This window comes from Megalobrama amblycephala, linkage group LG15 (assembly GCF_018812025.1).
Source record: "Megalobrama amblycephala isolate DHTTF-2021 linkage group LG15, ASM1881202v1, whole genome shotgun sequence".
In the NCBI taxonomy this organism is placed as follows: domain Eukaryota; kingdom Metazoa; phylum Chordata; class Actinopteri; order Cypriniformes; family Xenocyprididae; genus Megalobrama; species Megalobrama amblycephala.
The window spans coordinates 6,019,206-6,043,494 of record NC_063058.1 but is presented as its reverse complement, the minus strand read 5'-3'; the positions used below and the strand labels follow the sequence as shown (position 1 = coordinate 6,043,494).

Genomic DNA, 24,289 nt, shown 5'->3' with positions numbered 1-24,289 from the left:
AAATTTTAAATGTTTTTTTAATGCTATTTACAACATTTACGGGATGGTTCATATCGAATTTTGTTGCTGATTTGAAATATGTAATTTAACTGGGAGTTCGCCAAGCAGTTTTTGAGATTTCAGGATTGAACAAAAAATTTGATATTTTGGCAAATGTTTACATAGATGTTTTCCAAAGGATGGTAAAAAGCCTCACACATGACATGCAGAGGGAAACAAACAAGATATTGTGGCTGTGAATTATTATTATTATTAATTCATTCATTCCCTCATTTTAAGGTAAATAGGCTTTATGTCGAATGTCACATGAACTAACAGGAAAACAGGCTTCATCGCATCTGCTTGTCTGAGAGTATGAACTGACGGTGTTATATATGGACTTTAAGGTCATCAGCTAACCTATTTAGTTATTTTTATCATTGGTGTTTTATTCAGATTTAAAGGGGTCATGCTATTTTAAAAGTTCATTATTTTGTTTATAGAGTGTAATAGAATAAGTTAACATGCTTTAATGTTCAAAAACACTTTATTTTTGAAATGCTGTCCATTATAACAGCCCCTCTATTCCCAGTCTGTCTGAAACGCGCTGGTTTCTTCAAAGCCCCTCCTTCCGAAAAGCTCAGAGTGCTCTGATTGGCCAGTGCATTAACTTGTGATTGGACAAACACCTCAAGCGTGTGTCGGAAATGTAACAGCCCTTACCTTCTAAAGCAACTGTAAACACACGATAATTTCATCAATATTACCGTATCAGTTCAAGCCTGAGTCGGATTCTGAAAACGCAAACATTCAAAATGATCAAGCCCATCGATCGGAATGCATTTTGGCCATTAATTTACATGAAAACAGCGTTTTTCGGGCCTGAAAATGCAAACTTTTGAAAACATGATTCAAACTGCAAGTTTTTGAAAACAATACCGTTATTATCTTCATGTAAAGGCCAGAACACACCAAGTTCGACGAAAAGCAGACTGCGGGGTTGGCTCACGTCGGCAGCGTACGGCCAAGTAACATGTCAGTTCTGTGCCTGCGTAAGATGAAATGCCTTTCCGAACCAGCAGGTGGCAGTATCTGAACAGCCAATCAGAATGATCAGATAGCCCGATGGACCGCAGGCTCCAACAACGATTCAACATTTCGAATCGGCTGAAAAAAAGCTGACGAGGACCAACTTCAGCCGACGGTGCGGAACACACTGAGAAAACTTAGTCGGTCGACGAACAAAAAACTGCCCGACGGCCGACCGTCGGCTTGGTGTGTTCCTGCCTTAACAAAAACGATAATCTGTGAAAATGGTCATGTGCATGTGTATTACCTGTTCAGTCTACAGGCACGTAGTGTTTCTTTACAAAGTGACATCGCCACCTACTGGCCTGGCATGAATAATACAGCTGTTTAGCTTTTGCATCCAAACACAACAGTGTCTCCGAGACATGGCGACAACACTATAATTCAATGAAGCTTCGTATTCTTTCTATGCATATGCCTTTGGGCGGGCATTATGCCAATATTTCACATTGTGACGTGGAAGTTTGAGGAAGTAATATCTGGACTTGTATCATTTTAGGCAGGTCTGGATCAGTGTTCTCTAGAATAAATCACTTTGTGGGAGACTATGAGCTTTGTAGATCGTATACATGCACAAACAGATACATCACACACTACAGGAAAACATTAAAAAACATCATATGAGTGAGAAGAAGAAAAATAAAAAACTTTTTGATATAAATGTGCATATGCGATGGGCATTGGTTATGCTCGCTCCTTTGAAGGCGTCTTGAGTAAAACAGCATTATATTTAACGAAGACCTGAACCGGAAGTGATGCGACCTGCTTTACAGAATATAGAAGATTGTTGCGCATAACCTGTATGGTAGAACAAGGGAATAAATTAGTACAACATGGCCGCGATTGACCTAAAATGAGGGAACTAATTAGTAGAACTTGGTGATAAATTAATAGTCATGGGAACAAATTCTTAATTCATTTCCTCATTTTAGGTAAATCGTGGCCATGTTGTACTAATTTGCCCCCTTGTTTTAGTTAAATTGTGGCCATTTTTCAGTTTTTAAATTAAAACGAGGGAACAAATAGTTATAACATGGCCATGATTTACCTCAAACGAGGGAATGAATTAATAGAAAGTGAGCTTGAATTAATAAGTCATGGGAATTAAGATTAAGAAACAGAATAATGAGCGATTTATTTTTTTTGGTGTGAACTATTCCTTTAAATATAAATGGCATGTTTGAGTGGCTTTGGGTAAGTGAATCGATGTATTTTTGGGTGGTTGTATATTTTGGGTGTTGTGGACACATCAGTGGGATGAACTGCGGTCGTTGGCCACGTCCTGTAGGCGTCTGAGCAGGGCCGTCTGGTTCTCCTGGCAGAGTCTTTTGGCGGGAGACTGCTGCTCTTCTTCCAGGGCGATACTTCGCTTCTTAGTGGGCGTCTCGCCCGTACGGATCATGACATTGATCTCTCGCAGGCGCTGTAAGTGATAAATTGTTTAAGAACTGCATTTTGATTAAACTGAACAGGAAACGCTTTTTACAGGAATGTGTTGTTCTTACGTTAGATGGGCTGGAGCTGACGTAGTAGAAAATCTTGTCTCGAGGAGAAATTGGGCTGCCGGTTTTGTGTGGAGAGATGTAGATGGAGTGATTGTGGGACAGGAGGACCCGGCGTGGAGAGCCAATGCGGAGTGACGGATACGGACAGAGGGGAGGAGCTTCAGCCTGCAAACACACACACAACTGCAGATATTATACTGCACTTACACAATTATTTTAAGTACATATCATTATATTATTACAATACACTGCATGGTTTTTAATGATATTTTTAGGGGGGACAACCATCAGATGGTTCAGATCACCTATGGCTGTTTGCGAATGTTGGTTGGAACTATACAAACAAACAAACAAACAAACAGCCCAGCCCAGATGAGAAAAATTAAGGCAAAAGTAATGTAACAAAAAAAGTAACTTTTAGTTACTTTTTAGGGAATAACGTAATGCATTACTTTTGGTAAAATAACTTCCCCAACACTGCCCCTGAGTAATTGCTATGTTCTGAATGGTTAACAGGCAGTTCTTTGTAGTTACTAGCAGTGTCTCGAGTCCAACACAATATTTTCATGGACACTGTTGTGGATTCGACTTGATCTTGACTTTAGACCACAGCAATACACAACACAGGCAATAGTCACCCCATTTTTCGGTGAGTTGCTGGAGTAACGCAGAGCAAACGGTTTGATCTGTTTGATGTAGACATGGTTGTAGAAACGAATGAGGTCTCCCCTCTCCTCCTCCTGCTCTTGGGGGCCCCCGGGGGCCCGGGTCGGGGTGGAGGGGGCGCTGCTGGGCTGGGGAATGGGCAGAGTACTGCTGGAGCGCATGGACACGGGACTGCTCTCACCGCTGGCTGTACAGCACAAAAACAGGAAATCTCTTTTTAACAATCATAATGAATTCAAAATCTGCATATGATTTTAGCATTTTCAGGTCCGTTTGGACCTGGTAGCATGTAAACAGTGTTTTTGTGCTCGAGTCCGGACAAGACCAGACTCTGACTCGGACTCAAGTCCGAGTCCAAGAACATATTTTCTATGACTAGTCGAGACCAGCTCAGCCCAAATGGTCCTGAAATTAACACTCTGAGGTCTGAGGTATCGCCGGCGATACCACCGCGTTTTTTTTCTTACCAGTGTGAAAGAGACTCAAAATACTCCGTCAATGTTGCACATACAATTAAGAGTTATACACCATTTTAATCCGTTGAATATCTTCTTTTATTTGTGTACACTCAGAGTAACAACAAAATGTTGTGCTTTTTGCAAAATAATGAAAACTAACATGATGCGTGATCTCTCGTCTCCCTCTGAACGAACTCTAATCTGATAGTTCTCCGAAAATTAACTGTAACTTAGTGAATACTAATCACAAAAAAATTAGACTTGTGTCTAAAGAAACGTTGAAATGTCAGGTTTTAAATCGTGTAAGTCAAATCGAAAACAAATATTCTCTGTTTATGTAATCTGTATGAAAAGAGAGCCATGTCAGAAGTCCGTGATTCAGCTCATTATCCGCTAATGTGGCCACGCCCACGGAGCCAGCGCTATTCAGAGGCAAATTCTGAGGCAATACATGCATTCATCATCTCAATCGTGTATTTATTGTCTTGAAAAGTGTTTTGAATAGCCATAGTTAGCAATCTCTGGCCTCTGTTAGTTCAGTTAGTTCCTGGATTGTCACATGGCCTATCCTTCTTTAGCAGGGATTTGTGGACTAAAGGTGCACAGAGCGCCCTCCGGCTGCAAGTATGAACTGAAAACACAGTTTCCAGCACTCATAGTAATGACAATAAATCCTGAATAAATATTACTCCTCTGAATAGAAAATTGACAAACATATGAGAATCCATCAATATTTCTCCAAATGTGCATGCTTTTAAGCTAAAAGCCTATATGGAATGCCATAGAGGTAACATGAATGTTCAGACACTTTGCATCACACAAATACATTATATTTTAAAATATATAATAGAATACCATTATTTTAAATTGTAATAATATTTCACAGTATTGCTGTTTTTTCTGTATGTTTGATATACACCACATGATCACAGAGGGTTTTTTTCACAGCCTACCTGACTGAAAGAGCTCATTATTATGCAAGTCATTTCAGGTCATTATTATGTGATTCTTTTGTCTTCTCAGTTGAGAATCATCCATTATTCATGATGATTCACGCCTCCACGCATACTGTGTTTCTTGACCAAAGATGTTTTAGAAAAATTTAAATCTCTCTATTGTTTTATATGAAAGATTAGTCAGCATAATTTTTTACATAATTTTGAAGCAAAAACTCTAGTCTACAACCTCCAATACCCAGAAGTCTTGTGAAAACAGATTTAATGTTATTTTTTTGGCCTTATTTAAGTGACTTAAGTTTTTTGTTTTTTCAATAACCACGCATAAACGTTATTCCTTCAAAAACACAAACATGTGCATACATGTTCCTCACATATTATGGTAGCCTAGTTTGTGCTGAATACAGCGTAATGACACTTTTGTCATTAATATGTTTATGAACAACTGAAAAAAGCACAAATGTCAGGGCATGTCAAAACTTCTCCAGGCCCCAAATCAGCCTCAGACTCCAGGGGGTTAAGGTCTTGGACTCAAACGCGAGATTGACATGAGTCCAAATCTGGTCTTTTCCGGACTCGAGTACAACAACATTGCATGTATGCCTATGAAACAGTCAAAGTTTTATATTTTTCAACTAAAACCATGTTGTATCTGATCAATAACTTCTCATTAATGAGTAAATGTGCACAAAATTCAAAGTTTTGAAAGTTACCATGTTATTACAATTTTAATACTACAGGTACCCCCTTTTTGGTAATTAAAACTGAGAAAATCTATGAAATGTAATAATTTACATTAACTACTGAAAAACCAGAGTGATGCAAGAAAAATAATATGGAATATGAAAATACTGCTTCTGCTGATAGAGGTGTTTATTTGCACTGTCTGCATTGTTTTAGCACAATGAAGACAAGCGGCCACATCATGCAATTTTGTGGGCATGTAAATTACAGTACGACCAAAATAGCTGAATAGACTGTCACATAACAGTGTCGAAAACTCTATAAAACGTGTGTTACCTTGTTCTTGTGCTCCTTCGGTGGGTGAGCACTGTCTGTGGGTGTTTTCACTGTTTCCTGAGTGGCGTCTCCTCCTCCCAGAGATCAACACACTCCTGTACACCTGAGATACCATCGTCACCGTCATTAATACCATTATCATCTTTATCACTGTTTTTACACACAGACTGAAGTTACACTCACACTGCTGCTGGCCTGAGGTTGAGATCTGTAGCACTTCATGATGTTCTGAAAGGACTTGTCCTCTTTCGTCACCTGAACAATGGACAAAACAGTTAAAGTGACCATTTTGTGCTATTTTTCATGATCTTTTTAAATAAAAGTTTGATATTGCTGTAACACAAACCTCCCTGTCCAGTCCAATAGAGCATTTCATGAAACAAAGCTACAAAACTGACTTGATTCTGATGATTTTGAGCTCATTAACATTTGACTGCCCATTTTAAATAATGCCTAAATGTGAACGACAGATGAACTATTCATAACAATGATTGGACAACCATTTTTAGGTCCTGAGACTTCCACAGAAGATAGAGTTTGAAGAGTCTCTGAAGAGAGTTTCAACTAGTATAACAAAAAGTGTTCATGAAAGCATTGCCTACCGTACCTTTAATGACATACTTATTAATAATGTTTGTATGATAAATGATGCAAACACCTTAGTCATGACGTAGACGGCGCACATGAGGAGCTGGTCCAGATGTCGGTCCATCATCAGGTCAGTGCAGTGCACTAGTGAGTACTCAAAGCATGTCCAGATCTTCCTGCGCAGATCTGCGCTGATGTCCAGTTTAGCACACAAGTCTCTGAGACGCACACTAGCGAGGTGATATACCTGATGGAGGAGAGGGGCATTATTTCCGGCAAAGTTTTGATCATGCTGATAATTTAGAGACCTTTGAAATTTGCGTGTCAAAAATGATACAGAAGGGTTTATAGGGTTAAATAAGGACAGATTTCACTGTACCTTGCGGAAGAACAGGCAGAGAGAGCCGGTCTTTTGTGCTCGTTTGGTGGGTGTTCCCTGCTGAGGGTTCTTCTTGTCCTGTTTGGCAGGGCTGGGGTGGCTCTGGACCGTGCCTGTGGCCGTTGCCGTCAGCTGCTGGGCGGTCAGGGTGCCCGTCAGAGCCTGGGCACTGAGGGTTGGCAGAGCCCCCCCACTCTGACCCGTCACGCTCACCTGCACCGGGATAAATGTGATGCCGCCGCTCTCATTTGCTATTCCTGCAAACAGTGTAAACAAAGATTTAATTTAGAAAAAGATTATACAATCAAAATTGTAATCAAAATAAAATGTTGGTAAAATCTTATATTCTGTATTTTCAGCATTGTTATAAGAGGAAATTAACAACAGAAACATTTCAATATTTTCATGTCATTTATTTTCCACTGTGAGTGTCATGACATACAAGCAAGTCCACCATATTTTTACAGATACTACTGTTAGCTGTCACGGACTGTAGTTTTAAGAGAATGTAGTTTTTGTTTAGATGTTTTCACAGATGTGAGCTCCAGGCCGTCAGCGACCGTTCAGCGCTCATGAAGAACAGCTTCATTTCGGCCAGTGCTTCGGGAATTTGCCACAGACTCTTATGTAGATGGTAGTTAAACATGAGATATAATTGATTTTGTGTATATCAAACATGGCTGCATTTCCCAAAAGCATCGTAAGCTTAAGTTGATCGTAGCTCCATTGAAACCAATGGAGCTACGATCAACTTAGGCTTACAATGCTTTTGGGAAACTCTGCCCAGGACATTTTGGTCTTATTAAACTATTAAACTTGTTCCAGAGCTAAGCGATTTGGCTTAAGGGCTATATTAAGTTTCATAACTTTATATTTACATTGAACTTAAATCCTGCACTCACTAGAGCGCTGCTTTTGTACGTTTGACTGAACTGTTTGCTTGTGTTTATTTCCTATTGTAGTTCTTATAATGGCTGTTGTTGTTAATTTAAATATTATTGTTTAATAAATAATATTTTATATAAATAACATGTCATATTTGATATTGAGAAAGGGTCTGTTAATGATTGTGATTTCAACTTCAGTGAAAGTTATATTATTACACCATTAGATGGTGGCAAAGAATGTCTTTATGAGTGAGTTAGTGACAAAGACTTTTATTTTGAAAGGGACTGAAGGATGTAAACAAGGATGTTGTTTTTTACTTTAAACAACATCTTACAAGACTCAACTGACAAATGCATTTTGTCATGGGAAATCCCCTTAAACGTTAAAAGGACAAAGACATCGCTTTCCTCAGCGGACATTCAAACTGATTTTGTGATTATGAATATAAGACTGACCTGAAGAATATCAGCTAGGTGCAGGTAATGCACTCGCTCAGACGATCTCTCTCTCATAATACTCTATAATATTACAGTGAGTTTCAAAGAAGCGACTCAACGTTAATTCGTTAATAGTTCTAAAGTGACGTTTTAGAATTAGTAACGGAGTCTTGGGCTCAACTGTTAAACTGTCAACTTGAGATTTGAATCTGTAGTGGAAGGAAGTAGTTCCTCACAAAAGAGGGTTTTTAGAGACAATCCCTTGTTGTTTCTTATTTATTTATATACTTGTGCCATTGAACTGTTGTATAAATGCAATATCACACTCGTAGCAATGCAATATGGCTGTATAACAGCACGCTGTGATTACCTACGGCCGAATCATAGCCATGCTGATATAGAGCCATATCACACAGCTACGAGTGTGATATTGCTGATTGAACTCTGCTGATTCTGCAGCCAATGAGATGCTTTTCAAAATTTGAATAGTCTGATTCAGTGTTTGCTATAAGCTAGCCCTGTTTCCTCTGAAACCCTCCACCTCCCCCAGCTCCACCTGCCTAGAACTGCAACCAGCTTTTTATATGTCTATTCATGCAGCAGCAGCAGCATATCTTACATGCTCACACCAGCGTATCTGTAGCTGGTCCAGCTGCTGTAGCGTAACAGATCTAGTCTGCTAAGACCAAATATATTAACATTGCCATATTCATTAACATGCTAAAAACAATTTTGAGAGCTGTCATGATTAAAATATCTAGTTCAGCCATGAAACTCTAGATAGCACAGGCTGATAGGTCCTTTACATGCAATCTGCAAGCAATCACATAATTTACTACATGACACAAGCTGAATTGCCTCTTCTGATCCTATACCCAATGAGATTGCTTGCTCAACATTTAACATTTGTTTTACTGTTTGCTATAGTCTAGTCCCGCACCTTGAACAGGTATGGTGACAGTCTGGCCGTTGTTTGCTGTGACAGTAGCTGTTGCCATGGTGACCACAGTCTGTCCAGCTGGGATGGGGCTGACCAGAGATTGTTGGGCCACTTTGACAGGTTGAGAAGGCTCAGAGGTTGTTTCGCCATCGACAAAGAGGCGACGACAGGCCGTGCCAGTAGGGGGCGAGCTATAGCGGTCATGGAGAGACGTAGGGGATGGAGAAACTCCTGAAGGAGGAAAAGAAAGAACATATTCTAATAAGAACATTTTTGTTTGTTTCAATAAATGTCTATGTAAATCACCATGTGTTCAGTTTCATTCAAAGTAAGTCACCTTTTCCTGCTCCTGCTATATTACTGCTGAACTCACTCTTGTTGGGAGTGTGTGTGTTGCTTCCTGAACCGTCCTCCAGGTGTTGAGGAGGCATTACCTGTCATATACATATGATTATTCATTCCAGCCATCATAATATCATGTGCATTGTAACCTTAATTAGTAAGAAGAACACTCATTTTGATGTGTTGACTAACACACATACACATGTAAAGTACTCGATTATGATTTTAACTATAGTGCATTATTCAAAATTAGACTTAAAATTTATATATTTTAAGTTTACTGTAAAGCAAAATAAACATTTTTAATTTTATACAAAATATAGATTTTACAAAATGATTTGGACTCTAAAACTGCTAGAAAATCAATGCTATATGTGTAACCAAGTTGAGTTCCAAATTTAAAATTGATATCACAAAAATAGAGGTTCCTGTGAGATATATTAGATGCTATACCAAAAATAGCCACTGGGTGACACACTGATTTTTTTTCTCTCTCTTGTCACAAATTACCATATGTCAGTTACAGTATCACAACACAGTGGCCAAATATGGAATCTTGGGTCTCAGACTTGTTTAACGATATGCGTTTTGTCAAGATTATTAAAAGTTAAAAAAAAGTGGATTTTGTGAAAATTGTGTGGTAAATTTTGTAAAATTTGAAACATGACACCATACACTAGGAGGAGAAGACCACTAAATTTTAGGATTTAAAGTAACGTTTCCATGGTAACACAATGTCAAATTTCAAAATATTTTTCAGAGGATGAATTTTGAGTGTTTCAGCTTTCGCATAATACTTAATTTATGATGATTATGATTACTGAAATATGTGATAGAAAAAGGCAATAAATGTAGATAAGTGTCAGCACTTAAGTATTTTGTTTTAAATTATTTATGCACTCTTTTTAAAAGTATGCTAATGTGTACTTTCTTTTTCACAAGTGAAAGTCACTGATTATGTTATATACGGTCATAAGCAGTTCTATTGTTCTGACCTCCTGGCAGGCAGGAACGCAGTTCTTGGCCTCTCGGATGCTCTCCCACAGCGGGGAGTTTCCTTTCCATGCCAAGGATTCCAATACCTGCTCCTCAACATGGTTCAGATGTTTGACTACCTCCCGGAAAAGACCCTCCTCCGCCCGTACCAACACCTCAATCACCTGTAAGCGAGACAGAGAGGCTTTTGACTCTTATGAATGAATGCATACAATGTTAATGTTTATTTTCTATCTCTCTATATTAATTTACCTTGTAAAAGTGATAAGCAGGGAGGTCAAAGATTTTCAGGACTCTGGGAAACTCTCCCGGTGGTCTATATGAGAAGATGACGATTTCCAGACAGCAGGCGATCAGTGACCGGTGGAATACGTCCTGCTCTAGAATGCCCTGAGACACATGATATAACATTCAGCATACATAATTAACTCAAGTGTGCAGCTAATGTTCAGTAGTTTTGCAGTAAGGTGTACATTACATTCATGGCTTATTTAGGACACATTGTGTGATTCATGTTTGAACTGAATATGAAACCTACAGACAGGTCCATGTCTCCAAGCCTTTTCTTCTCCTGGTTGATGATCACTTCCAGTGATTTGTAATAAAGTGCCTCAGCCAAGCAAAAATACTTCACTGCAACATCTGTAGAACAAGATGCCACAAATGTTTTGATATCAGTGTTTGAATTGTAGGAACAGTAATTTTATATATATATAAAATGACATAATGCATAATGATGCATGAAGATACACACCTCTTGCCAGATTCTTGTTCTCCTCTCCTGTTCCCTCATAATTCTGAAGAAAAATCTCTGACATATCCTTCAGCCTGGCTGCTATGGACTCACTGGGGTCTCTTACACAAGATCTGTGGTTTTTAAACAGAAAATATCAGTGATTCCAGTGCACAGCAAACATCACTGTGATCACAGGTCACTGGAATCACTGCAATCACAATTACTAGAATTCCAGTTCACTGCAAACATTTTCACATTTTTATGGAATCTCTGTCATCAAAATACACTGGAATGACTGAATCACAGTTCACTGGAATCACTTGTGTCATTTTACTGGAATGTCTGTCATCAGAATACACTGGAATCACTGAATCACAGTTCACTGGAATCACTTGTGTCATTTTACTGGAATGTCTGTCATCAGAATACACTGGAATCACTGAATCACAGTTCACTGGATTCACTTGTGTCATTTATAACTGGAATCCCTGTCATAAAAATACACTGGGTTCACTGAATCATAGTTCACTGGAATCTCTTGTGTTCACTGGAATCACTTGTGCCACATTTTACTGGAATGTCTGTTATCAGAATACACTGGAATAACTGAATAACAGTTCACTGGAATCATTGAATTACAGTTTACTGGAATCACTTGTGTCACATTTTACTAGAATCCCTGTCATCTGAATACACCGGAATCAATGAATTACAGTTCACTGGATTCACTTGTGTCATATATAACTGGAATTCCTGTCATCAAAATACACTGGATTCACTGAATCATAGTTCACTGGATTCACTTCTGTCATATTTTACTAGAATCCCTGTCATCAGAATACACTGGAATAACTGAATCACAGTTCACTGGAATAATTTGTGTTACATTTTACTGGAATCCCTGTCATCAAAATACACTGGAATCACTGAATCACAGTTCACTGGAATCACGTGTGTTCACTGGAATCACTTGTGTCATATTTTACTGGAATCCCTGTCATCAGAATACACTGTAATAACTGAATCACATTTCACTGGATTCACTTGTGTCATTTATAACTGGAATCCCTGTCATCAAAATACACTGGATTCACTGAATCATAATTAACTGGAATCACTTGTGTCACATTTTACTAGAATCCCTGTCATCTGAATACACTGGAATCACTGAATCACAGTTCACTGGATTGACTTGTGTCATATATAACTGGAATCCCTGTCATCAAAATACACTGGATTCACTGAATCATAGTTCACTGGATTCACTTGTGTCACATTTTACTGGAATCCCTGTCGTCAGAATGTACTGGAATCACTCATTCACAGTTCACTGGAATCACTTGTGTCACATTTGACTGGAATCACTGTCAACTGAATACACTGGAATCACTGAATCATAGTTCACTCAAATCACTTGTGTCTTATTTTACTGGAATGTCTGTCATCAGAATACAATGAAATTACTAAATCACAATGACACATTTTACTGGAATCAGTAGTATCACATTGTACTAAGATCACAATTCAATAGAATAACTGGTATCACTTTTTACTGGGTTGACAATTAAGTGAAATCTCAGGAATCAGTTTCCCTGAATATCTAGAATCACATTTGACTATCATCATAGTTTACTGGAATAACTGTAATCACAGTTGACCTACATTGGTTATTTTAGTGAGATCACAATTCACTGGAAACAATGTATTGTTAATTTGTGAAGTTTGTTGGAATCACAGTTACAAAACATTCCATTTGATTCCAGTCAAATGATTCCAGTGAACGGTAATTGCAGTGAATCCAGTGAGACGTCTGTAAATTCAGGCGGTCTGCTTCTTATGAGGAGGGCGTTCTGGCGCAATATGGCTGCCGTCACATCATCCAGGTGGATGCTGTACATTGGTGTTGGTTGAGGAGATTCCCCCTTCCATATGTAAAGTGCTTTGAGTACCCAGAAAAGCGCAATATAAATGTAACTAATTAACTGTTGTACTTGGGTGTATGTTGCAGATTGTGACTAACACAGAACCTAGCTTGGGATTACCTGAATATGTCTCTTAGTCTGATGCTGGGTCTGTATTTGAATCCTGTCAGCAGCGTGTGCAGACGGCCCACACTCTGCATCGCCATGGAAACGGGGGTACCCACGCTGCTCTCTGGGACGTACCTCCTTCCTGTCAAAGGAGTACACACTTTCAGAGCAGACGCCTGTGAAACAAACACACGTTTATTGATAAATAAAATCATTGTTCATTGTTGAGAATTAATTTTATGTGTATTAAATTGTTTATGTTTGTACGACACACATACTGTCATAGAGTTCTGTAGGGGGTTGGTCGGTTGTTCCTGGTTCTCTATCCCTTCATAGAAACAAGGTCCTGGGGTACCAATGTCTTCTCTGGCTGCTTCTCCCAGAAATATTCTCTCATCCAGAGAACCGGATGATAACACATGTTCCTCGTACACACGGTTCAGAGAAGCTCTGAAGAAACAGACAGAGAGCGAGGAGATTGTAAACTATAAGAGAAATGTTTAAGAAGCTTTATGCAGATTAAGTGATTAACTGAAAAGAGATGCTTACAGACTGTCACCAAAATTCACTGGCTCCAAAAATCCTGTCAGCGTGTCTTCTTTTCCTTTCAAAACCTGTGACAGAGAACAAGAAATGGCAAATTTTGTCAATAAAAGAAATAATAAAGAAAATTATAATACCATTTAAAGCCAGTTTAAAAAGACATCATGAAATATAATTTGCAACATATTTAACGTGACTGATTATTCAGTGAGAAATGTTGGAAGTGTCGCTTTAGGATATCATGTTGACTTCAAACTTGAAGAGGATGTGCTGACATACATCATAAAGGCCCTGATATACTTCAAGCCAAATAGAAGAATGAACTGATGTGACTTCATTTCGGAAAAAAAAGGCCAAAACTAAGTTTGTTTGGAGGAAAATGTCGCTTCAGCTGGTAAACACCTTCAAACTAAGATTGGTCAGTGACGATTCTCAGGTTCATTTTTTCTGTTGAGTTCACTGAGGTTAGATGTCCACGAGTGAAAACATAAACACTGGAGAGCTGCTTATAGTAGAAATTAAAGTATAATTATAATCGAAAGCAACACTGACACTGTTTTTTCATGTTTAATACTGTAAAGCTGTTTGGTTTAAAGCAATCTATTGTATAAACATGACATGACTTTACTTGACTGGGGTGTTGAATTGCAGAGCTGGTGCAACTTCTTCTTTTTTTTAATCCCTAAACGAAGAACGAAAAAGAATCACTGCGAGTATATCAGGGCCTAAGGCGACTGTATTTCCAGTACCTTGCGCTCAAAGAGTTTCTTGATGAAGGGTTTCCAGAAATGCTCCTTTGCTCCTTTGGCCTCCAGCACCAGACCATCATGAAGCTCACACAGCTGCTCTATGAAACATAATGAGCCTGGGCCTGGCTTATAATCTTTACTGTTGAAGTCCTCAGGCAACCCTGTGCACAAAACACACACAAACCAATGTTTGTTTGACCTTATGTGATCTCCTGCTGTCTGGACAACTGATCCCACAAGACATGGTTCATTTTGGTTTTTTAAGAATGAATGCTATAGTTATGAAAGTGTGTGTGTGGGACCTTTAAAGGCTGGGTTGAGCAGATCTTTACGAGTAGAGCACAGAAGTGCGTTGCAGTAAACTAGATCCAGAGCACACAGGAGCAGATGATACGAGTTCACCAGATCATCACTGATCATTGGGAAGTTTCCTACAGCAGAGAGGAGACATAAAATATAAATAATAATTTGAGTTAAACATGACATATATAATATCGAGGTATATAAAAAAGAATGGATGGTGGGGTTCTTATGACATACAATGATAAAACTTTTAAAAGTGTAGTTTGGTAAGAACTTGTTTCATGAAATAAAACTAAACAATCTTTCAAACTTATTACAGAAATAAACTAAGAACAATTGTGTTCAACAGGAAAACACTGCCGATCACACTACAAACTTATATATCAAGCAGACAGGTGGCCCAGCTCTAATGCAACAACAGGAAAAGCCTGCAAAAAAAAAAAAAAAAATTCTACATGTGCTGCCTGACCACAGTGTTTAGATTTATAATTTCCGTTTAATTCATTTCAATACAGTAAAAAAGGAAGCAAAGAAAGCACTGTCTGTACATTATATAATAACATTGCTATCAAAAAACAAACAAACAAACAAAAACCCTTTGAGATATACATATACATACCTGTATATATATAGTTTTAAACTAAGGCTCACTGCATGCAATGTGAGCTATGAAGGTAACGATCATTTTTGCAAAATATCCATTTTGATTTTGAAGACTATTTTCCAAGATGATAACTGGATGCTGTTTGTTTGCATTCACGTCACATGCAGCCCAGAACAAAAATGAACAATGTACAATAAGACCTGTCAATCTTTACATTTTATATAAAAGTATTCATTTTACTTTCTAAATTGTATTAAAATACTAACGCACAATGATACCAATGATTTGCAATGGACAATAAAAATTGCCAAGCTAAGATAAACTGAGTTGATCTGCACTGGTACTTACATGATATTTCTCATTTCATTCCTCAAATAATGTGACTTTGCATCTTTAAACAGCAGCAGGCTCTGTCCCTACATGGAGGGCTGCAGAATGAGGGATTTTCCTCCAGGACGTGATATAGAGGGGCACAGATCTGCCCAGTGGCCTGCTGAGCTTCACTCAAACACAGACAAGCCCTGACTTGTCATGTAGGCTGGTTGCTATGTTAAGTGACGCACGATGCACATGAGGAAATAATGCGCTCAGCCGGGCTTTTCTGCTTTGCTGCAGGCACTCATGCACTCTGCTTTTTAAGAATGGCTTCCAAAAATGTCTAAAAACACTGTTCACAGAAATGCTGACTCTAAGTTTGAGCTTCATACATTGTTAACTAAAGGACATGCAGTTTTGCAGTATGGCTTTAATAATCAAACAATTCAAAAGGATTATTAACAAATGAATATTCATGACTGTCTGGAACGATTACTTGGAAAAAAAAAAAAAAGATGAAAATCAGACATGCTATCTATACATATATAAAAGCACACACACACACACATTATTTTGGTTTAAACAATTCCAGCATGTCTGATCTTGCAGCTGAACACAAACAGCAAAAATAAATCCTTTCATCACGCCACATTCACTCAAAGCATTAAATAAATTACTCTGCAGATGTGTTGTGCATGTGTCTATGTGAGGAAATGCTCTGTACCCGATGGCCTCTGACTCAATCAAACATGCCTGCACAGGCCCAAATAATGAGCACAGGTCACATGATCAAGCTATCTGCACTCTCAGCCAATGGTCCTTATGTTAGACACGCTCCACAGCGCACGACCCTGTTAAGGGACACTACAGGAGGAACATGAACCACTGCAGCTCCTCCTTCCTCATTACCTCTTCCTCTGCTAATCTCTTCAGCACTAATTACTGGTGCTTGCTAAGCATTGCTATTGTTCTCTTGCATACTTATTATTATTCTTCTGCACAAAACATTGGCGAAACTCATCCCGCACTGTTTGTCATAGACCCATGAATAGGTTGTTTGCACATGATGTCATTGCTGTGGCACGAAATGTGGCTGGAGGGCAGGAAGTGATTTTTCTATATAGGAATCACTATCACAAACTCAAAATTCCTATGTTTTGCGTCGTTAATGTTTGCTCAAATCGATCGAACCGAGAAACCACAAGGAGCTTTTATCGTTTACGTAAGTTTTATCGTTTTTTAACTTTAGAACACCATTAATAGCGTTTTGCGTCTGCTGATACTGAAATTAATATGGATACCTGCTTACCTTTTTTTTTCGTTTTTGACTTGGTTAAATATTCACATTCTTCATGGTATCGTTTATAAGCTATTTTATCCCATTGTATGATCATTTGGTGTTTTCACTTAAGTCTCAATTCCATTCACAGCGTTGATCTGATTATCATGAAAACAGTGTCACGCGCTGCTGCTTCAGCCATCATATAGTAGAAAATGTCCAAATAAAAAATGTGTTCAACAAGCTGACGGAAGTCGATCCATTTCTTTGTAATAACTGTAGTATTAATGTTGTCTTTGTAAATATTCACTTCCCATATTCTCATATTCACAATCATAACAGAAAATCAAAAATACTGCACAAAGCTAAACAGAAAGGCAGCACGATATAAACAAACCAGAATAGAACTCAACACGGTGTGACGGCAGCTTCACATTCTCTACATCTGCCTCCTCAATGGTCTTTTAATTCAGTAGAAAAATCACTTCTCTTCATAACATAAGGATTATGTCCAACATATGTTGTGATTTTCTGTTTATACCTTTCTAAACCAGCACAGTACGGACTTTTCTCCATCTCTTCCATTCTAATTTTCACTTCCTGCCCTTCATCTGAATTTTGCGCATCATCAGAACCACTCGATTGCAAATAAGCTATGAGATGAATGTCAAATCGCCTGGATTATTGAAGAGAGGTGTGCTATGACTTTTATAAGCAATCGAGTGTACGATGTTCGCACAGCGGGTGAAAAATCCCATAGACTTAACATTGAGTCATAGTGGGAAACATGTGGGTTAGCACATTTGAAGATAAACGTCATGGACTTGAACTTGAAAAATGGTGGTACTGACGTCTTTCCGCAGTTAAAACAACATTCCTTCTGATGTTCATTCATGTTTATTTGATGCTATAAATTAACTAGGAAGAGATGATTGGTTCACGAGCCGATTGAACTGAGCCGCTACAGCGATCTGTGACAAAACATTAGAGTGCCACAAAGTGGTATTTATTGTTTTAATTTCTTAAAAAGATTGAAATTTGAGACTTTGTTTCATATCAAAAGTAACCTGCTCTGTCTTGTCTGACGACGCGTTGTCAGTGAACATGATGTGTGGCGTGAGAGCGGCATGGCTTGTTGGACATAGCAACAGTAACTAAAGGGGGCGGGTCTTTGTGAACATTCAATTGGGTGTAAGTTTTACCCCTGTGGCGCGAGAGCTGCCCAAAATTGACCCATAGTCATACTATGGTGAAAGGACTGCCCATAAAACAGGAAGTGCACAGGAAGAGTTTTTCCTACTATGGTAATTCGCATAGGGATTTTGTATTTAACATAACTCTGGCATTGCGTCCGAAATCTAATAATTTCCTACTATACAGTATGCAAAATTCAGTACACCAAAAAAATAGTATGTGTGTCTGAATACATGGTATTCGAAAAACAGTAGGCGAAAAGTCCCAAGATGACCTACTACTTCCGGCGAGATTCTGAAGTGCACATTCGAAGGACACGTTACTATCCCATAAGGCCACAGGAGAGGATTTATGAATGGCAGTGAAGCGATGCAACTGACGATGGTAGGTCACATGATAAAGACAACATGGCGGATGTAGTACACCTGGATTTCTTTCATACTTCCCATAAATATAGAGCATACTTTTTAACGGTCGCGAAGTAAGTTCATATTCAAATCTAGTACCTACTCAGACAGTACGTGATTTCGGACACAGACAATGTCATAGAGACATGATGGTTGGCTCATTTTACTGAGGCAACCAATCAATATCTCAGGATCATCGTGAAGCTATCAAGCCACACCCTAGCAACCATGTACAGAACCCTAGCAACCGTGTGGCAGCATGAATAAGACATATCTCAGCACGAGAACGTCATAAAGACACGGAGGTTGGCTCTTTTGATTCGGACAGACATCCAGTCAATTAGTTTCACCCTGGTCACTGTCTAGCCACACCCTAGCAACCATTTAGAGCCCCCTAACAACTATTTAGCAGCATGAATAAGCAATATCTCAGCACCAGAACATCGCAGAGACACGATGATTGGCTCTTTTGATTCGGACAAACATCAAGTCAACTAGTTTCACCCTGGTCACTGTCTAGCCACACCCTGGCAACCATTTACAGCACCCTAGCAACCGGACCGCAGCATGAATAAGCCACATCTCAGCACCAGAACATCATAAAGGCACAGGGATTGGCTCTTTTGATTCTGACACACATCCAGTCTATTAGTTTCACCCTGGTCACTGTCTAGCCACACCCTAGCAACCATTTAGAGCACCCTAACAACGATTTAGCAGCATGAATAAGCAATATGTCAGCACCAGAACATCGTAGAGACACGATGATTGGCTCTTTTGATTCGGACAAACATCAAGTCAACTAGTTTCACCCTGGTCACTGTCTAGCCACACCCTAGCAACCATTTACAGCACCCTAGCAACCGTACCGCAGCATGAATAAGCCATATCTCAGTACCAGAACATCATAAAGGCACAGGGATTGGCTCTTTTGATTCTGACACACATCCAGTCTATTAGTTTCACACTGGTAACTGTCTGGCCACTCCCTAGCAACTATTACAGCACCCTAGCAACCGTACCATAGCATGAATAAGCCATATCTCAGCACCACAGCATCATAGAGACCCAGGGGTTGGCTCTTTTGTTTTGGTTGGAAACCAGTCTGTAATTATCACCATAGGAACTGCGAAACCACACCCTAGAAACCATTTAGAGCACCCTAGCAACCGTATAACAACATGAACATGCCATATCTCAGCATCAGAACATTGCATAGATTTTTAAGTTAGCTTTCATGCAAAAGTCCCTTGGAACTGCCACGGCAAGCACCAATCATATTTTCTTCAGAAAATGTACATGTCTGTTTTCTGTAATGTCACCCTTCCGTCCAGCCTTTCTACCCTCAGTTGGGATTTATGAAAGCATAAAAGTATCTGTTACAGATACAGGCCGAAAATATAAAGAATGCCAAAAACTGTCCCAGTATGTGGAGGCTACCAATAATTGCAGATCATTTACATACAGAATTCTTAAAGGTACAGTAACAAAAACGTTAAAAGCTCACTAATTACTTTTAAGTATTACTAATACTGCTGCCATTTTATGTTTGTTGAATGTACAACCGTTCAAAACTTGGGGATCAATAACTTTTATTCAGCAAGGGCGCATTAATTTGATCAAAAATGACAGCAAAGACATTTATAATGCCACAAAATATTTCGCTTTCAAATAAATGCTGTTCTTTTGAACTTTCTATTGATCAAAAATCCTGAAAAAAAGTGAAGTTTTCAACATTGATAATAATAATAAATGTTTCTTGAGTATCAAATCATCATATTAGAATGATTTCTGAAGGATCATGTGACACTGATGCTGAAAATTCAGCTTTGATCACAGAAATAAATTACATTTTACAATATATTCAAATAGAAACAGTTATTTTAAATTGTAATAATATTTCCCAATATTACTGTTTTACTTTATTTTGGATCAAATAAATGCAGCCTTGGTGAGCAGAAAAGACTATTTTAAAAAACATTAAACATCATGCCAATTCCCGTGTTCCAATTTTGAGTTATATGAAGGCATGAATGTATTTACTAGTCTGAAATTTGTACTGTAAGTAGACATCAGGGGAAAAATTTAGAAAATTGCCCTTTAAATGAAGAGAATGTACAGTAATTCTTTACCTTTGGCATGTATGAACAGGATCCAGCAGAAATTGAACACCTCAGTGACAGTGCAGGGATGCCGTCTGAGGACACAGGAAGTGTCAGTCAGCACAAACACAAATCTGATATGCAGAAATAACTGATTGTTCACACATTATCTGTGAACTACAGTAGTGACCTAACCTGAGGTTATTTATCATATGAGCATGTGGTTCACATTATAAAATGCAGTGGAAAGTTCAGGTTCAAGTACCTCTGTTTCCTGCCTCTGTGCGTTCTGGGTAATTCATCAGTGGGCGCCTTGAAGATGTCTTTGAATAAGGGCACATATTTCTTAAAGATGACAGACGTGACGGTGAAGTTCCTCTCCAGTTTCTCTGTGCTCTGCTGGAACTCAATGGGCAGGTTGGCCATATCTTGCCATTTCTTCATTTTATTGAAAAACTCGATCAGACTGGAAGGAATAATCACATTGTTTAAAACCTCAGTATATCAATCATTACAATAATACTCATATCCAAATATAATAAGAAATTATGATAACACTTTATTTTAACGAGTCCTTGTTGCACATGATTCAATTTAGGGTACATCATGCCTATTTAAGATAATGATATGTTTTTATTCTAACAATTTTCTTCACAAAAATCAAAGTTTACATCAGTTTTCTTGAAATTGCCTTGATGTCCCCTAAATTACAGTTTTTAAACTGAGTTCAAAATAATCAATCCAGAAATCTTAACATTATATGTTACATTTTTTTTTAATAAAATTAAAATATAAGGAATAATTAAAATATAAGGGATATATTAATTAATAATATTAATATAATGATTGACAACTGGTACCTTGTTATTGGTTTGCAATTGTTGTTATGTTTTCACTTCAAACAAATATTAAAATTTAAGGTTAACGGTCAAGAAAAGAAAATAAGAAGTGGACAAAGCTCCTAATTAGCTGAAATTAGTGAGTGTGCTGAGAATGTTAAATAATATTACACTATACTATAATACACTATACTACACTATACTAAAAAGAGGGTTTAGTGTAGAACACTACACTATATTTTACTACACTACACTATACTATATTATACTATATTGTAGTATACCACACTACACTACACTATACTGTATTGTATTATACTACACTACACTGTACTATACTATGCTATGCAATACTATACTATACTGTATTATATTATACTACTATATTATACTATACAATACTATACATATTATACTGCACTACACTGCTCTATACTATATATACTATAATATACTGTACTATACTATGCTAAAACAGGTTTAGTGTAGTACATCACACTATATTACACTACACTACAGTATACTTTACTATACTTCACTATACTGTACTGCACTACACTATGCTATGCTATACTATATATACACTGTTCTATACTATACTGCACTACACTATACTACACTGTTCTATACTATATATACTATAATATACTGTACTATACTATGCTAAAAACAGGTTTAGTGCATAGACTGTAGTGTAGTACACCACACTATATTACACTACACTACAGTATACTTTACTATACTACACTATACTATACTTCACTACACTATACTATACTGCACTGCACTGTTCTATACTATACTACATTGTTCTATACTATACTGCACTACATATACTATACTACATTGTTCTATACTATACTGCACTACACTATACTATACTACACTGCTCTATACTATATATACTATAATATACTGTACTATACTATGCTAAAAACAGGTTTAGTGTAGTACACCACACTATATTACACTACACTACACTACAGTATACTATACTATACTGTACTATACTATACTATACTATACTATACTACAGTACAAAGTATCTGTGATTCTCATTATTGTTTTTCAATGTTTAGATCTGTATGAATTAAATGGAATACAACATATATCACTATGATGTATAAAACTTTGTGAATTATTTATTGTGAATTCTTTCTTTCTTTCTTTCTTTCTTTCTTTCTTTCTTTCTTTCTTTCTTTCTTTCTTTCTTTCCAGTAATGTGTATTTGGAGGCCAGCGGCATGTCCTTAAATATAATGAAAATAATGTCACAAAAGTCTTGCTTTTTATGTAAGCAAAATGTATATTTTTCTTTAATTTCCTCTAATTATGGGAAGAAATAAGGCATGTGCATGTTTTTAAATATTTGCCCATACATATACTGTATATAGTCCAAGATCACAATACAAAATACCTTATATTAGAACTATTTTTAGAACTCTACTGTATATATTCAATCGAGTCTCTTTGGCTTATAAGCTGTAAGAAGCTACAAGCTCATTGCCAGATAGAATGCTGCTCTCTAAATCCCCAGCTGATCTTTAAGTTGTCTTGGGAACATCATGTTTGCGTGTGCGCACAACAATAGCTAAACTGTTCAGCTGTGCCTGCTTTATCTATCTATAATGTCAGAATAAGTCAATATGTTTACAGACCTCTGTTGTGAGGAGCGCAGTATCCTGGTCAGAGAGACGTAGTTGCCCTCCGTTGTGCCTTTACCTATAGTGGGCACTGAAGACCTGCAGGCCACATACAGAGCACACGCCAACCAGTGCAGGTCACTACCCTGAGACACAATATAACATGAAGAAATTATATTCTGACACTAACAAACACGTATTACTATGTTAAAATAGCTACTTAGTAAACACAGAAAGTTCCCCTAATGTTAGTATTTAGTACCAATTTGGTTGTTTTTTGGGGGGAATCACATAATAATGTTCCAGAAATGTTGTTGTATTTTTTCCAACCACAAAATAACGTTGCAAGAAGATTATTTAAAAACCTTTCCTGGTTGACCAACCTTAAAAAGTACCATTGTATTCTGGGATGCCTATAAATATCATGGTTTATGACAGAAAATCATGCTTTTACTGTTTGATTCTATCACTGCAGCATGGTACAGTAATGCTGAAATGTTTTTCTCCACAGTAAGGTGACACCGGGGACATTAGTGCTGCAGATGCATTTTATTTTTATGTATCAACCTTAAAACAACCAAAAGCACAACTAGTCTTTACTGTAGCCTACACACAATATTGAAATGGTCTCTCTGCAAAGGTGTTCATTCAGATAAAGCCGATGATGTCACAGAGCTCACCCCTCACGCGCATTCTGCACTCATGTCAAATGCGTAATATGCACATTTACACATTTAAACATCCTTCGACATGTTGAAGCACATACTTAATACATTAAACACAAAAATAAGTGGTTAACATGTCACTCCACGTGAATATTATTGAATGTTTACGGATATAAATGTGTGCACTGGGCCTGAGTTCACTTTACCTCCAGAGTGTAATTTTTGCTGATATTTTCATAACTCCTCCATGCCCTGTTACTCGACTCCTCATCCATATTCAGAGCTCGACACAGATCTTCAAATGCATGCCTAGTTTTCACCAGTGTATCTTCCTCCTCGCTCATTTTTGGGGGCTTTTCGTGCGCAGATGTATATATACGAGTGAATTAAATCTTTGTTTGCAACACGAGTAATGCAGGAAAGCAAACCGCTATTAAATGAACGGGAGTGAAAAAAGAATGAAGTTATTTCATGACAGCGCGAGCGACTGTACAGTTCTGCACAGTGTAGCCATTTAAATGTCCTTTGACTGACAGCTCACTCCTGCTGTATTTGAGTTACGCTGAGTGCGTACCGACGCGTTCGAAACGAAGAGTTACGAAGCGTTTTTGACGTAATCATATAAGCGAATTCCATTC

At 37.9% G+C, this 24,289-nt stretch overlaps 1 protein-coding gene across 2 annotated transcripts; it reads right to left on the bottom strand.

Annotated features, from left to right (window-relative positions):
- Positions 1-507: 507 nt before the first annotated feature.
- Positions 508-24,200, bottom strand: rbl2 (retinoblastoma-like 2 (p130)). Of its 2 annotated transcripts, XM_048157747.1 has the most exons (22): positions 23,858-24,200; positions 23,002-23,132; positions 20,771-20,971; positions 20,536-20,600; positions 14,604-14,732; positions 14,302-14,462; positions 13,559-13,623; positions 13,288-13,459; positions 13,022-13,185; positions 10,998-11,110; positions 10,782-10,885; positions 10,496-10,633; positions 10,243-10,407; positions 9,243-9,339; positions 8,906-9,136; positions 6,641-6,897; positions 6,332-6,508; positions 5,857-5,928; positions 5,674-5,776; positions 3,212-3,426; positions 2,574-2,738; positions 508-2,491 (listed from the first exon to the last, which is right to left on the bottom strand). In XM_048157747.1, the coding sequence occupies exons 1-22, from the start codon at positions 23,993-23,995 to the stop codon at positions 2,318-2,320; spliced, it is 3,237 nt and encodes a 1,078-aa protein (XP_048013704.1). In that variant the 5' UTR covers positions 23,996-24,200; the 3' UTR covers positions 508-2,317. The 2 variants fall into 2 exon arrangements, with proteins under 2 accessions (XP_048013704.1, XP_048013705.1); XM_048157748.1 differs by lacking the exons at positions 20,536-20,600; positions 20,771-20,971; positions 23,002-23,132; positions 23,858-24,200 and adding an exon at positions 15,557-15,779.
- Positions 24,201-24,289: the final 89 nt, after the last annotated feature.